General features: G+C 45.7%; 1 protein-coding gene across 2 annotated transcripts in view; it reads right to left on the reverse strand.

Annotated features, from left to right (window-relative positions):
• Nucleotides 1-836: 836 nt before the first annotated feature.
• GNAL (G protein subunit alpha L) overlaps nt 837-14,982 on the reverse strand; it is a 199,071-nt gene continuing 184,925 nt past the window's right edge. For both annotated transcript variants that reach the window (XM_007974684.3, XM_037982511.2), the window contains exons 8-12: nt 13,502-13,560; nt 12,673-12,793; nt 8,922-9,052; nt 7,194-7,261; nt 837-2,617 (exon numbers count right to left, since the gene is read on the reverse strand). In XM_007974684.3, the coding sequence (XP_007972875.1) occupies nt 2,471-2,617; nt 7,194-7,261; nt 8,922-9,052; nt 12,673-12,793; nt 13,502-13,560 (526 nt within the window). In that variant the 3' untranslated portion in view covers nt 837-2,470. The remainder of the gene's footprint in view (nt 2,618-7,193; nt 7,262-8,921; nt 9,053-12,672; nt 12,794-13,501; nt 13,561-14,982) is intronic.

The raw sequence follows: 14,982 nt of genomic DNA on the forward strand, positions 1-14,982 counted from the left end.
CTGGCCAACATGGTGAAACCCCTTCTCCACTAGAAATATAAAAATTAGCCTAGCGTGGTGGCATACGCCTGTAATCCCAGCTACTTGGGAGGCTGAGGCAGGAGAATCCCTTGAACCCGGGAGGCGGAGGTTGCAGTGAGCTGCGATCGCGCCATGACACTCCAGCCTGGGCAGCAAAGCGAGACTCCATCTCAAAAAAAAATTTAAAAAAAAAGGTACAGATGTGATATGCAGAACATATTGTTTTCATAGATTTTTATACTTGATCAATTAATGGAATCAGATTTTTAAATAAGTGTAATTTTCTCTATAGGAGACCAAGTTGTTACATCTGATAATGCCTGTCAGTGATCAAAAGAAACTTGAAAAGTAGAATGGGATACGGCTTTTGGTACCTGAAAATAAATGCTTTAATAATTGTAAGCCAGATAAAAGTTATTCTTTTTGTTTTTTTTCTTAACAGTCTGGCTCTTGTTTGAATTAAACTCTTAAACAGGATGTTTAGTTAGAGGGTAATTGTTGAGAGATGATGCATACAACGACATACTTCCCTTTCTTGCTGGGGGTGTAGCTTTTCAGTTTGCTTGTTTTACTTTGACAGTGCAAGGTGAACTGAAAATAATTTCTACTGTATTTATCTTAGTTCAACTGAGGGTTTTATGAGACAGTGGATGGGAAGGGCAGGAAGGCGGTGATGAGATAAAATATGTGTGTGTTGCACTGACTGTCTATAAAGCTGTCATCCTTTCTTCATGAAAAAGTAGCATTTAAATCTGGATGAGTTTATAAAGGATTACAAAATGCTGATTTATAGAGTAAACTTTAAAATATTACAGACTAAAGACTAAAAGGAGTAATGAAGTAATAGGCTGTCACTTCTCTAGATTTGTATTGTTGAAAATTTAACTTTGGACATCTTTACAGATTATTTTAGACCTATGAAAACTACCCTCAACCCTGTGGCTGCAGATAGAACATGAAGTGTCATTGCTACAACAGTTCTTACTTTCTAGATACTGTTCGTGTGTCATAATGTTTGAGGCTGTATTTGTAAATCTTGCGAGTGTGAGAAAGAGCCGTATCTTTTGACTTTATACTTCAGATTAAGGTTTTGTAATGTTTCGTCTTCAAAAGGCAAGTGAAGCTGTCATCCTTATTCTCCTAGGCCAGACACAAACATTGACATGTCACGTTTTGTTTTTCTCTTACTGTTTGCTTACTTGCATGATGTAGCCTGTGTCCAAAGTTTTGACTAAGGGAATGATGAACCTGTTCCCACCTAGGGAACTTGAAGGAGTGTTTCATTAGCAGACTAATTAGGAAATATATTGTCTAGAGAGAGAGAAAAAAGTTCCTGGTACCCTGAAAAGATTAGATTGCAATTTGTACCCCTGAATTGAGTTCAGGTTTTTACAGCTCAGACAAGAGCGAGCAGGTGGTTGCAACAGTTTGTGATGTTGGTACGACACTGTTGGTAGAATGTGGATGATTAATGTGTATAACTTACAATTTTTAAAATCAGGGAGTATTTTATAAAGTGCCAACCTTATGAAGTATCCTAAATTCTACAGCTACCATTCATTCCTTTTTTCAGAGTAAGCAGCAGGTAACGTCGACATTAAGCTCTTCAGCACGATACAAACACATTTCACGTACAGGTGTAGATAGCCATGGTGAAGGCACAAAGATCTACAAGGATTTTTCTTTAGTAGTTATACAAAAGAATATTACATTTTGTGGTCTGTACAGTGTAATAAACCAGCAATAGGGACAACAACAAAGAGAATCTGAGAAAGAAGACTATGCCTAAGTATAGTGAAAGTTTAGAGAATCATTTTTACACAAGACACATTTTGCAATAGTGAATGTGGTAGGTTTTCTGCCTAAATGTAAGAGGCTCAAAGTAGCTCTAATTCAAATGCCTGAGGCCAGCAGCGACTCTGAATGTGACTGTAAAAGGGTTTCTGGTCACTCTGTCGCTTGGGGGTCGACTCTAAGTCTGGGGCTAAGGCCGATGGGAAGGGACCATCGCTCGTCAACCTGCAGCTTCATAAAGGGAAAATCAGAGAGGGCCGCGGCTCAGGGCACTGCACGTACACTCTTGCGGTCACGCTTGACAACGTGGGAAAAAAAGCAAACTGCGTTTTCTCCCCATCTACCAAGTTCTCCTTGATGAATCAATAAAGGGAGAATGAATAAAGGGGCTCCCACCTGGAGAGATTCTGCTGCAGTGTCAGCAATGAGAGTCGGTGGTTTGGGGGTGGGATGCTGCGGAAGGTTGTATTCAATGACAACAGAAGCTACACAACCAAACCTGAGGGGACAGAGGTAGCCAGAGGCTTGGTGGTCGACACAGAACGGGACAGACGGCAGCGAGATGGAACTAGAGACCCTGCCTCCTACCATGGCACGGGGCTGGCAGTCAAGCGGTCTGGGGCGCCGCTCCATCGCGGGGTGGCAGCAGCAGCCCTCACAAGAGCTCGTACTGCTTGAGGTGCATCCGCTGGATGATGTCGCGGCAGTCGTTGAACACCCTGCGGATGTTCTCTGTGTCCACGGCGCAGGTGAAGTGCGGGTAGCAGTAATGTTTGCCTTCGCCGGTGGCCGTGCTGATCCTCTGCAAGAGAGAGCGTGTGCACTAGCCCTGCGCGGCCCCAGCATGCACCTTGGGGAAGGACTAGGCCACACTGAGCAGGTGCCGGAGGCTTTGGTGATGGTGGCCTGCTTGTTTCGCATGGGAGCACTTAGAGGCAGGAACGGTCTCAATGCATGCATCAGATGAGGACCCAGATAACCTTACCCTTATCACTGCCCCCAGGAGGCTGAAGCAGCATGGATAGGTCAGAGAAAGCCCCAGGCAGGCAAGTCAAGGGAGGAGCTTCCAGAAAGGAAGGTCTGAACAGTTTTCTGCGACAATGGGAATGTCCTCTATCTGCCCTATCTAGTCACTATGTAGTTGATAGTCATGATCTGATACCACCGAGGGGCTGATTTCTAATTAGCTAATTTTATTTTATTTATTTATATATTTTTGAGACTGAGTCTAGCTCTGTTGCCCAGGCTGGAGCACAGTAGTGCAGTCTTGGCTCACTGCAACCTCCGCCTCCCAGGTTCAAGGGATTCCCCTGCCTCAGCCTCCTGAGTGGCTAGGATTCCAGGCATCCATCACCATGCCCACGCCCGGCTAATTTTTGTATTTTTAGTAGAGACGGGGTGTCACCATGTTGGCCAGGCTGGTCTCAAACTCCTGACCTCAAGTGATCTGCCTGCCTCGGCCTCCCAAAGTGCTGGGATTACAGGCATGAGCCACTGTGCCCAGCTTAATTAGCTAGCTTGTTTGTTTTTTTGTTTGTTTGAGATGGAGTCTTGCTCTCTCTCCCAGGCTGGAGTGCAGTGGCGGCATCTTGGCTCACTGCAACCTCTACCTCCTGGATTCAAGCGATTCTCCTGCCTCAGCCTCCTGAGTAGCTGAGATTACAGGTGTGTGCCACCACACCTGGCCAATTTTTGTATTTTTAGTAGAGATGGGGTTTCACCATGTTGGTCAGACTGGTCTGGAACTCCTGACCTCATGACCCGCCCGCCTTGGCCTCCCAAAGTGCTGGGATTACAGGTGTAAGCCACGACGCTCTGCCAGCTAGTTTTAATTAAATGTCCATATTGTGCCCCGTGGTTCTGTATTGGAAAGTGCAGCGGCCCTGTGGCCGCCTCCACACAGGGGCAGTTTAGCATCTGCTAAGCAGGGTGTCCCCTGGTTACCAGGGGAGCGTTTGCTGCCTTCTGGGAGAAAAGTGATCTGTTATCAAGTACCTGGGAAACAGGGTTAGACACTACGAGTCATGGTTTGTGGGGACACCTCAGTGATGTGCTCATGTGCACTGTGAAGCTAAGTGCTGTGGGTGTGGGGACAGGCTGTTACAGGCCGAACTGTGTTCCCCAAAGTTATGTGGAATCCCTGACCCCCGGCACTTCAGATGTGACTATATTTGGAGATAAGGCCTTTACAGAGGCAATTACGGTAAAATGAGGTCATAGGGTGGGCCCTAATGCAGTATGACTGGTGTCCTAGAGAGAAGAGGAAACCAGGAGGATGCAGCCATGTGCAGAGGGAAGACGCTGTGAGACACAGGGAGAAGGCGGCCGAAAGCCAAGGGAGGGGCCTCTGAAGGGACCAGCCCTGCCCACACCTTGCTTTCGGACGTCTAGCCTCCAGAGCTGTGAGAAATACATTTCTGCTGTTTGACACTCAGCCTCTGTGGCACTTTGTTATGGCAGCCCAGGCAGACTTAGAGGTCCTGTGGAAGCTCGCCTTCTTCCTTGGTGCCACGGGAATCCCTGGGCCGCCGCCTCATCCCCTCCACTCCTCCTTTTTCGACAAGGCATCCCGGGAAACAGGCTTTAGACAGCTGCTTAGACCACAGAAAGGGTGTCCTGAAGATGTCCTGAGGTATGAAACTCCTCACAGGGGGACAGACTTACTTTAGCAATAGTCAGGCTTCCCTTGAGCATTTAAAAAAAAAAACTTATGGACACTGAAATGAGTAGGTTATATATCTTTTTAATCCCAAAGCACCAGGGGAGGTGTTTGACACACACACAGTAAGTGTGTAGTGAATGAATGAAAAATAGGCTTTTGGCTGGGTGCAGTGGCTCACACCTGTAATCCCAGCACTTTGGGAGGTGGAGGCAGGAGGATCACTTGAGGTGAGGAGTTCGAGACCAGCCTGGCCAACATAGCAAGGCTCTATCTCTATAAAATGTAAAAAGTAGGCTGGGCGCGGTGGCTCAATCCTGTAATCCCAGCACTTTGGGAGGCCGAGACGGGCGGATCACGAGGTCAGGAGATCGAGACCATCCTGGCTAACAGTGAAACCCTGTCTCTACTAAAAAATACAAAAAACTAGCCAGGCGAGGTGGCGGGCGCCTGTAGTCCCAGCTACTCGGGAGGTTGAGGCAGGAGAATGGCGTGAACCCGGGAGGCAGAGCTTGCAGTGAGCTGAGATCCGGCCACTGCACTCCAGCCTGGGCAACAGAGCGAGACTCTGTCTCAAAAAAAAAAAAACCAGGTGTGGTGGTGTGTGCCTGTAGTCCCAGCTACTCTGGAGGCTGAGGCACGAGGGCTGCTTGAGCCCAGGAGTTGGAGGCTGCAGTGAGCTATGATCTTGCCACTGCACTCCAGGCAGCCTGGGTGACACTGCGAGGCAATGTCCCAAATAAACAAACCAAAAAAGGTTTTCTTCTGTAATAATGTGACTATTTGTCCCTGTCTAGAGCCTTAAAATTAAGGGAATGGAGTCATTGCAAAGGGCGTTGCTTCAAATAGTTTCATTTTTGTTTTGAGATGGAGTGTTGCTCTGTCACCCAGGCTGGGGTCACCTAGGCTGGGGTGCAGTGGCACAATCATCGCTCACTGCCACCTCAAATTCCTGGGCTCAAGGAATCCTCCCACCTCAGCCTCCTGAGTAGCTGGGACTACGTGCCTGTGCCACCATACCCAGGTACGTTTTAAAATTTTCTGTAGACACGAGGTCTTGATATGTTGTCTAGCTGATCTCGAACCTCTGGCCTCAGGTGATCCACCTGCCTTGGCCTCCCAAAGTGTTGGGATTACATGCATGAGCAACTGCATCCCACCTGGATGTTTCTAATCTTCATTTAAATGCCCAACATATGCATGCTTAATTAACATTTAGTTCTCATTAGAAAACCATTTTTTTGTGTCTTTGTATGTTATGGTCTTACAAAATGCTCCTTGAAATTAAGGGATCCCTTGATCTATTACAAACTAAATTCCCTTATTGAAGAGATTTGCAATGCACATTAATTGGCCTTAAGTAAAGGCTCTGAGAATCTGACACTCTCAGAGAGGCAGAGGAGCCTCTCTCGCTGTATTTAACACAGCACATCCCAGATTTATTCAGCTGCACAAGCTCTTCCTGTGCTGCCATGCACTTACGGCCATGCACTTCTGGGGGAACTCTTGTCCTCTGAACTCACCCTGGGGCCTTGATTTCTCTTCATTGTTACTTTCTAACTCACTGTAGGATTCAGGAGTCATCCCACAGGGGTGGCTGGGAAAAGGGCGGTGAAAGGCCCGACTGGAGTGCTGGTCCCCGAGGAAAGGCCTCACGGCCGAGGATCAGCCCTAGTGCTCCCGGGGCTGAGACCTTGTCCACACGTGTTAAGTGCGCCTGGACTACTACCGGGAACATGCTCTTGGGAATGCCTTGGCATGTAATAGTTTGAAGCGAGTAAAAACTCACAGCTAGCTATACACTGTAGGTTATTTCAAAAAAAATAATATAGATAAAGCATATGTGGCAAATTTTTGCCAGTTGGTCAGTTTGGGTAAAGAGTATATGGGAGTTTTTTTTGTTTGTTTTGTTTGAGACGGTCTCGCTCTGTCGGCCAGGCTGGAGTGCAGTGGTGTGATCTCAGCTCACTGCAACCTCTGCCTCCTGGCTTTAGGCAATTCTTCTGCCTCAGCCTCCAGAGTAGCTGGGATTACAGGCGCGTGCCAGTGTACCCAGCTAATTTTTTGCATTTTTAGTAGAGACGGGGTTTCACCATGTTGGCCAGGCTGGTCTCAAACTCCTGACCTCAAGTGATCTACCTGCCTCGGCCTCCCAAGTGCTGGGATTACAGGTGTGAGCCATGGCGCCTGGCCTGAGTATATGGGAGTTATTTGTACAAATCTTCCACCTCATATGTAAGTTTGAAATAATCTCAAAATTATCCCAAATATAATCTCAAATATATCTAAAAAATAATCTCAAAATCTCAAAAAGCTGAAGAAAAAGTACCTGAATTTGTGCACACCTGTTTTTACATAAACCATCAGCCTGTTAGTGCTTTTGGGTGGAGGAAGAGCATGGGTGCTTGGACTTTGCTGAAGGACGCTGTCCTTTTTGGAAAATACAAGAAGTGAATGAAGTGTAGCCCATCCAAGTGCCATTCCCCGGGACGCTGTGTTCTCACCCGGGCTCTGCTGGTTGGAAGCTGTGTGACCTTGGGTGAGAAATCTAACCTCTCTGAACCTTGGTGTGCTCAGCTGTGAAATGCAAGTAACATACTCTTTCTCATCTCTCATAACGTTAAGGAAGATTAAATCAAAGAGTAAGTAATCTGCATACTGCAAGAAACAAAAGATTAAGAATGGAGGTAAAAAAACAAAGCTTAACAAAATGGCTTACCAAAAACAGGTCCCGGATAAAGAACTTGGCTCTCGTAACTTTGGGATCTTCTCCTGCATCTGGTGTTGCTGTAGAAATGATAAATGCAACTTTACTTAAGCAACATGAAACAAAGATACAACTCTGAAAACAAAGAAGGAATTTCAACGTTGGACTGCTGTATATTCACAGCATTAAAATACATGTATAGCTAGACAAAAAACAAACACATACTTTTGTTTTCTTTCTTTTTTTTTTGGAGACGGAGTCTCATTCTCTTGCCCAGTGGTGTGATCTTGGCTCACTGCAACCTCCACCTCCCAGTTTCAAGCGATTCTCCCACCTCATCCTCCCCAGTAGCTGGGATTACAGGCACCCATCATCATGACCGGCTAGTTTTTTTTTTTTTTTGAGACGGAGTCTTGCTCTGTCACCCATGCTGGAGTGCAGTGGCCGGATCTCAGCTCACTGCAAGCTCTGCCTCCCGGGTTCACACCATTCTCCTGCCTCAGCCTCCTGAGTAGCTGGGACTACAGGCGCCGCCACCTCGCCCGGCTAGTTTTTTGTATTTTTAGTAGAGACGGGGTTTCACAGTGTTAGCCAGGATGGTCTCGATCTCCTGACCTCGTGATCCGCCCGTCTCGGCCTCCCAAAGTGCTGGGATTACAAGCTTGAGCCACCGCGCCCGGCCTTATTTCTATAAGGAAATATGTAGCAGTAGGATTTTTTTTCAGGTCTTTCTGACTCAGGTGATGGCAGCAGGATTTTGCTGGAATGCCCCACACGGGTCAGGATTTTACTATGAATATACTTGTATAATGCCTCTCCCATGAAGGAGAAAAGAACATTGAACATAAGGAGCAAGAAAGTTTAATGATAAATGCAAGTTTTCTTTTCCTTCTTCATTGAGGATAAAAAGTAAATTTTCCAAATCTTAACTATATTTTCCAGGAAAGTCTCTTTTATTCTGCGTTTTCTAGTTTGGAATTCAAGATGTAGGAAGCAGTGCTATCTCACCTTAAATCACTCCTGTGGGCCTCTGGTAGACCTGGTGTTCACTGGAAACTGAAGCGTCAGCGACTGGAAACGGAGTGACCATCTCCTCCTGGTCTACCTTCCCAGCTTTAGCACTGACAGTCCCGTGCCCCGGAAACCCCTCAGTCTCAGGCAGCCTGGGGTGGCTGCTGGCCCTGCCGGAAATCCCCAAGGCTGCAGCCACAGCAAGGCTCGAGATAGGAGCAGGTAAGCGTGGCTGCTGCCAGCCCGGGCTTGGGGACAAAGGGTGCAAGGACTGCCTTGCCCGCATGAGTCTACCCATGTGGCTTTGAACACATTCTCTCTTCTGTCTCAGACTCTTTCCACGGGAGAGAAGAATAGAAACTACCCCGCGGGGTCATTGGAGGGTGAAGTGAGAAGGTCTGTATCAAGGACTAACAAGGCCCCTGTCACGTCCAACCCCGTCAAAGGCTCTAGAGGGAGGGCTCACAGCAGCATGACACATCACACCCCAAACGGCGCTCTCTTCGGCGGCACAGTTTCAATGGAAAGTCAAACTCGGAAACTTTACAAACAGGATCCTAAATAGGACATTTGAACACGCCAGTACTTTAGGATATGGGCAGTAGAAACAGAATTGTTTTAAATCAAGTGAATTTCTTAGATTCATCAGAAGTATGTGAATTAGAGTTACAGGACTATTAATAAAACAATTCTATTCCTCAATCATAAGAATGTGTTTTGAAATCTTACCGTCTTCAGGAACAGTATAATTTGCATATTCTGGGAAATAGTCTTCAATTTTTGATTTCCCTGCCAAGACTTTTTCTGCCAGCATATCTTGTTTGTTCAAGAACAAGATGATAGAAATGGTCCGTAACCACCTGAAAAAGGAAAAATAAACACAGTTCACATACACTAGTATATGAAAGCACCTCTAACAAGAAGTTGCTAAATTATAAAGAATACCATCATTCTCCTAAAATTGTATAGGATTCAAGAAACTTCAGGACACCAGTATCCTCATTCCATCTGTAAATAATGATCAACAAATACAGGTACAGGCTGAGCAGCCCTCATCCAAAAACACAAAATCCGAAATACTTCAAAATCTAACACTTTTTCAGCACTGACATGATGCTCAAAGGAAATGCTTGTTGGAGCACTTCACACTTTGGATTTTCATATTAGGGATGCTGGACTAGTAAGTATAATGCAACTATTCCAAAACACCACCACCACCACCAGAAATCTGAAACACTTTTGGTCCCAAGCATTTTGGATAAGGGATACTCAATCCATAGTTAAGCACTTTCTAATTCAGTCCCATAGGGAATATAAATTTATTGGAACCAAAGCTAAGATTTACTTATGTAATGAGTTCACTTGGATTTCTATGATGTCATTTACCAATAAAAGGTGGGAAAACTCACATTAGAAGTGAAAATGTTAACAACAACAGAATAATATATGACTCATTAGCTAATAACACAGAGCTTAAAGTGCAGCTGGCTTGGTTCTTCTTCCGCCTCCATCACTTCAAAGGAATCAAGCTAACTGATTAGACTACAGGAATCTTACTACCAATTAATAACAAATTAGTCTACAGGAATCTTACTACCAATTAATAACACAATCTGGCCAAGTGTGGTGGTTCACGCCTGTAATCCCAGCACTTTGGTGGGCAGAGGCGGGCAGATCACGAGGTCAGGAGTTCGAGACCAGCCTGACCAACACGGTGAAACCCTGTCTCTACTAAAAATACAAAAATTAGCTGGGTGTGGTGGCAAACACCTGCAGTCCCAGCTACTCCGGAGGCTGACGCAGGAGAATCGCTTGAACCTGGGAGGTGGAGCTTGTGGTGAGCCGAGATTGCGCCACTGCATTCCAGCCTAGGGAACAAAGTGAGACTCCATCTCAAAAAATAAAAATAAAAATAAAAACCCCACACACAATCCACTTTCCCCTCAAATGGAAATAGCTTACCTGCTGCCTCCAGTAATAAAATATATAACCTTTGTAAAAACAAACCTTAAATTATAGAAAAACATAAAGAAAAAAATCAAATGTAATTATACCCAGAGAAACAATTACTATAGAAGTTTTATGTTTTTATGCTGAAGTTTTTTTCTGTCCTCACACATACTTATAAAAACAAGATCACAGTATTTTAAAATCTGTTTTTTCCTATAAGACTATGGTCATTTTCCCACTTACACATATAGTGTATATAAATAAATTTATAATAACTCTACAGTATTCTTCTGTATACCTGGTATTTCCTGACCCTGTTTCTTTTCTATTAACTGTCTTATTACCACAAATTTGAGGCTGGTTGTTGAACATTTCATAGAAAATTATTTTTCTGAGAATCCAAAACTTTACAAGGTAAACTTACGTTTCCTGTCCTCCTTGGTAATATTTCTTCCTAAATACTTCAGAAGAAACTTTGATTTCTAACTATGTATGTATGTATTATGTGTGTGTGCACTAAATATTCCTTTCTGAAATAATCACTTATGCCACTTTGCAATGCTAGTAGTTTCAAACATAATTATGTGGTGATTGTGAGCTGTAAGGGATCTTATAGATCATCTAGTTATTAGTGGATGTCCTAAACTGGTACTTTATTTATTTTTAAATGTAAAAATTTTTTGTTTTATTTTTTGAGATGGAGTCTCACTCTGTTGCCCAGGCTGGAGTGCAGTGGTGCAATCTCAGCTCACCACAACCTCCACCTCCCGGGTTCAAGTGATTCTCATGCCTCAGCCTCCTGAGTAGCTGGGACTACAGGCGCCCACCACCACGCCTGGCTAATTTTTGTATTTTCAGTAGAGACGGGGTTTCGCCATTTTCGTCAGGTTGGTCTCGATCTCCTGATCTCAGGTGATCCTCCTGCCTTGGCCTCCCAAAGTACTGGGATTACAGGCGTGAGCCACGGTTCCTGGCCCCTAAACTGGTACTTCCTAAATTTTAAAAACCAAACAAAACCTATTTCAAACCCTAGATATAGAATCGTCCTTTGATACCCGTGGGAGATTGGTCTATGACTCCCTGTGAAAACCAAAATCTGAGGAGGCTCCCTTGTGTGAAATGGTATAGTATTTGCATATAACCCATGCACAACCTCCCATGTGCTTAAATCATCTCCACGTTACCTATCATACCTATCACAATGTAAAAGCTGGCGAGTACTTGTTATACTGTATTGCTTATTTGTATTATTATTTGTTAGTCCAATTTTTTTCCTTGCTCAATTTTTTAATTAATTAATTAAGTTTTTTGAGACAGAGTCTCCCTCTGTTGCCCAGACTGAAGTGCAGTGATATGATCTCAGCTCACTGTAACCTCCGCCTCCTGGGCTCAAGTGATCCTCCTGCCTCAGCTTCCCAAGTAGCTGGGACTACAAGTGTGCCCCGCCACGCCTGATGAATTTTTGTATTTTTTGTAGAGACGGGGTTTCAACATGTTGGCCAGGCTGGTCTCCAGCTCCTGAGCTCAAGCAATTCCCCTGTCTCAGCCTCCCAAAGTGCTGGGATTACAGGTGTAAGCCACTGTAATCTTGTATTATTTTTTGTTGTTGTATTGCTATCTTAAATTTATTTTTGAATATTTTCAATCTGTGGTTGGTTGAATCTGCAGATATGGAACCTGAAGATATGGAAGGCTGAATGTAATCTTAGGCTTTCAAAACAGAGATTTAAATTTTCTTGACAAAGCACTATCAGAACTTCATCAAAGAATACTCCACATTGGCCGGGCGCAGTGGCTCACACCTGTAATCCCAGCACTTTGGGAGGCTGAGGTGGGTGGATCACGAGGTCAGGAGATTGAGACCATCCTGGCTAACACGGTGAAACCCCGTCTCTACTAAAAATACAAAAAATTATCCGGGCGTGATGGTGGCGCCTGTAGTCCCAGCAACTCGGGAGGCTGAGGCAGGAGAATGGCATGAACCCAGGAGGCGGAGCTTGCAGTGGGCCGAGATCGCGCCACTGCACTCCAGCCTGGGCAACAGAGCGAGACTCTATCTCCAAATACAATACAATACAATAAAATAAAATGAAAAAAGAATACTCCACATTTTTAGTATGTCTATACAATAGATGAACTAAAAAGAGATATTTCATACAGTTCTGGATTTATCAGTAAAGAGTGTGTGTGGGGCGGGTGTGGGTGTAGGTGTGTGTGTTTTGAGACAGGGTCTTGCTGTGTTGCCCAGGCAGGAGTGCAGTAGTGTGATCTCAGTTCACTGCAACCCTCACCTCCTGGGCTCAACCGATCCTCCTACCTCAAGCTCCTGAGTAGCTGGGACTACAGGTGTGCACCACCATGCCTGGCTAATCTTTGTATTTTTTTTTTTGTATTTTTTGTAGAGACACATCTGCCTCGGCCTCCCAGTGTTGAGATCACAGGCATGAGCCTCAACGCCTGGCCTAAGCATATTTTTAACAAAAGAAAATTTGCAATCCAGTGATGAGACTGAATTTGTTATTTTTGTCACCTGTTGTTCCAGATGCTTTCAAAAAGATCAAGGGACTCTCTCAGCCTGTTGGTGTTGTTATCTTCTCGAATCACCATGTTGTAGCTACTGCAGGCTGCGACGTAAATGATAGCCGTGACATCTTGGTGGGGAGAAAAAGGAAAGCACCTCAGTTAGACACCCTTGCTGTGGAATTACAAGAAAGTATACACCCAGCAGCCACTCAGTTCCACAAAAACATTCACTCAGTGATAAGACTATTCAGTCACAGAACAGCCTGCACGTGCGCCGTGCGCACCACTGGTTGCTTCAGTAACGCACTTGATGAAGAGCCCACCCCAAAAGACACATGTAAATTTGGGATGCTTAAACGCTTTTTTTGTTTTTTTGAGATGGAGTTTCCACTCTTGTCTCCCAGGCTGGAGTGCAATGGCATGATCTTGGCTCACTGCAACTTCCGCCTCCCAGGTTCAAGCGATTCTCCTGCCTCAGCCTCCGGAGTAGCTGGGATTACAGGCGTGCGCCACCACACCTGGCTAATTTTTGCATTTTTAGTAGAGCCCTGATTTCACCACGTTGGCCAGGCTGGTCTCGAACTCCTGACTTCAGGTTATCCACCCTCCTTGGCCTCCCAAGGTGCTGGGATTACAGCCATGAGCCACTGCACCCGGCCCTTAAATGCTTTTTTTAGTGAGATTAGTATATAAGGAAGGAGAATCATAATCTATAAAATGCTATACTTTACATACTAGTTAGATTAGAGATCATCTAATTCAAAAACAGTTAAGCACAGCAATGCTGAGTGTTAGAATTCACTCCCATTTTCTTGAGATAGCATTAAAAAAATCACCATTAAAGCACTGGATCCATTTTCTCCTCTCATCCCTCTGGCCGCCAACATCAAACATGCTGCGGAAGAGCAAGAGGAACACAATTATTTGGGGAAAGCAGGGAACAACTGCACACGTGCTTGCTTTCCTCTTTGGCTATCAGCAGCTTCCAGCATTCACGCATGGGTCTTGAGTCAGGCTCGGGTCACTGGCTGGTCTGCACCATCACTCCCTGTGTGATCCTGGAATACAAGTGGCTCCACCTCTCTCAGCCGCAGTCCCTCCTCAGTCACCCCACAGTGGGGCTACAGGGGTGAGAGGTCAAGCAGACAGCAGCCGGCAGTGTCTGAGGTCCCACAGTAGGTCCTTAATAAATCCAGGGGTTACTAGCTCAGTAATGCAAGAGGTTACTTGCTCAGACACTCATGCCTCTCTGAGTGCAAGCTAAGTCACTGCCCCAGGGCAGATCCTTCCTATGATTTGCTCCAGCTCTCAGGACACTGTGTCCCCTCTCCTGGAGAATTGAGAAAGGCCCCTTGCTGATCTGTCTACACTACATGCATCTTATCTCTAGCCACCTCTGCCTGGTGACCTGCACTGGGTCTTGATCACGCCTGGATTCAGTTCAGGCTGCTCTGCCCAGCCCGAGCTGCTTCCTGGTCTTGCCCAGCCAAGGCGACCTCAGCCGGTTCTCTCAGAGTTTCTCCGCTGCACCCTGCACTTCATCAGGCCAGGCCCAGGCCCCTCTTCTCACAGCCCCTGCTCAGTGCACCCTGTGGCCTAAGCCATTGCTTCCGGGGAGAGTTTCTCTACCTACCCAGATTCTGCTGGATCCTTCCAACCTTTGCAGGTGTCCCTGGCTCTGAGATTTCTCCCCTCCCTAAACAGTGCATGTGCCCTAGGACCACACGGGCTGGACTGTTTTGTCCTGGGTGGGTATGTTGCTGATCCTATTAGAATTTAATCTGTGCGCTTTGCATTAGCACACATGGGGCACGCTGAGGTACTTGATGAAAATGAATGAGCTGATGAGCAGAATCCTTTCAAACAAAATCACAAATGCGAGATACAGCTTCACTGTTAATAATTCCACTATGCCAGGGACGTGGTTCTGATGTGGGCAAAACCGCACGTCATGCCAACTCCACACCGCACTGTGCGCCTCACGGCAGAGACAGACGTAGCTGGCTTTTATCCAGCCTGACACTGGCCGTGTGAACGGTTCTTGGGAAATCTGGAAGTAGGTGCCTGTGACCTGTGCACTGGGGAGAGCGTCAGGCACTGCGGGAGTCTCAGAACACACTGAAAATCATGAAACTCTTGCTCTAAGGGACCTCACCCTTGAGGTCCCTTAGAGTCGAGTTGGACATGCTGAGGGTGACTGGGCAAGGTACAGGGCAGTACACCATCATCACTGGCTGCATAGTAGATGCAATGGGAATTCTAAGGGGTCACCATGGGCTGAGATTTGAGGGACACTTGGATGCTTTTCTTCTTTTTT

The sequence above is a fragment of the Chlorocebus sabaeus genome, chromosome 18 (genome assembly GCF_047675955.1).
Source record: "Chlorocebus sabaeus isolate Y175 chromosome 18, mChlSab1.0.hap1, whole genome shotgun sequence".
Classification (NCBI taxonomy): Eukaryota; Metazoa; Chordata; class Mammalia; order Primates; family Cercopithecidae; genus Chlorocebus; species Chlorocebus sabaeus.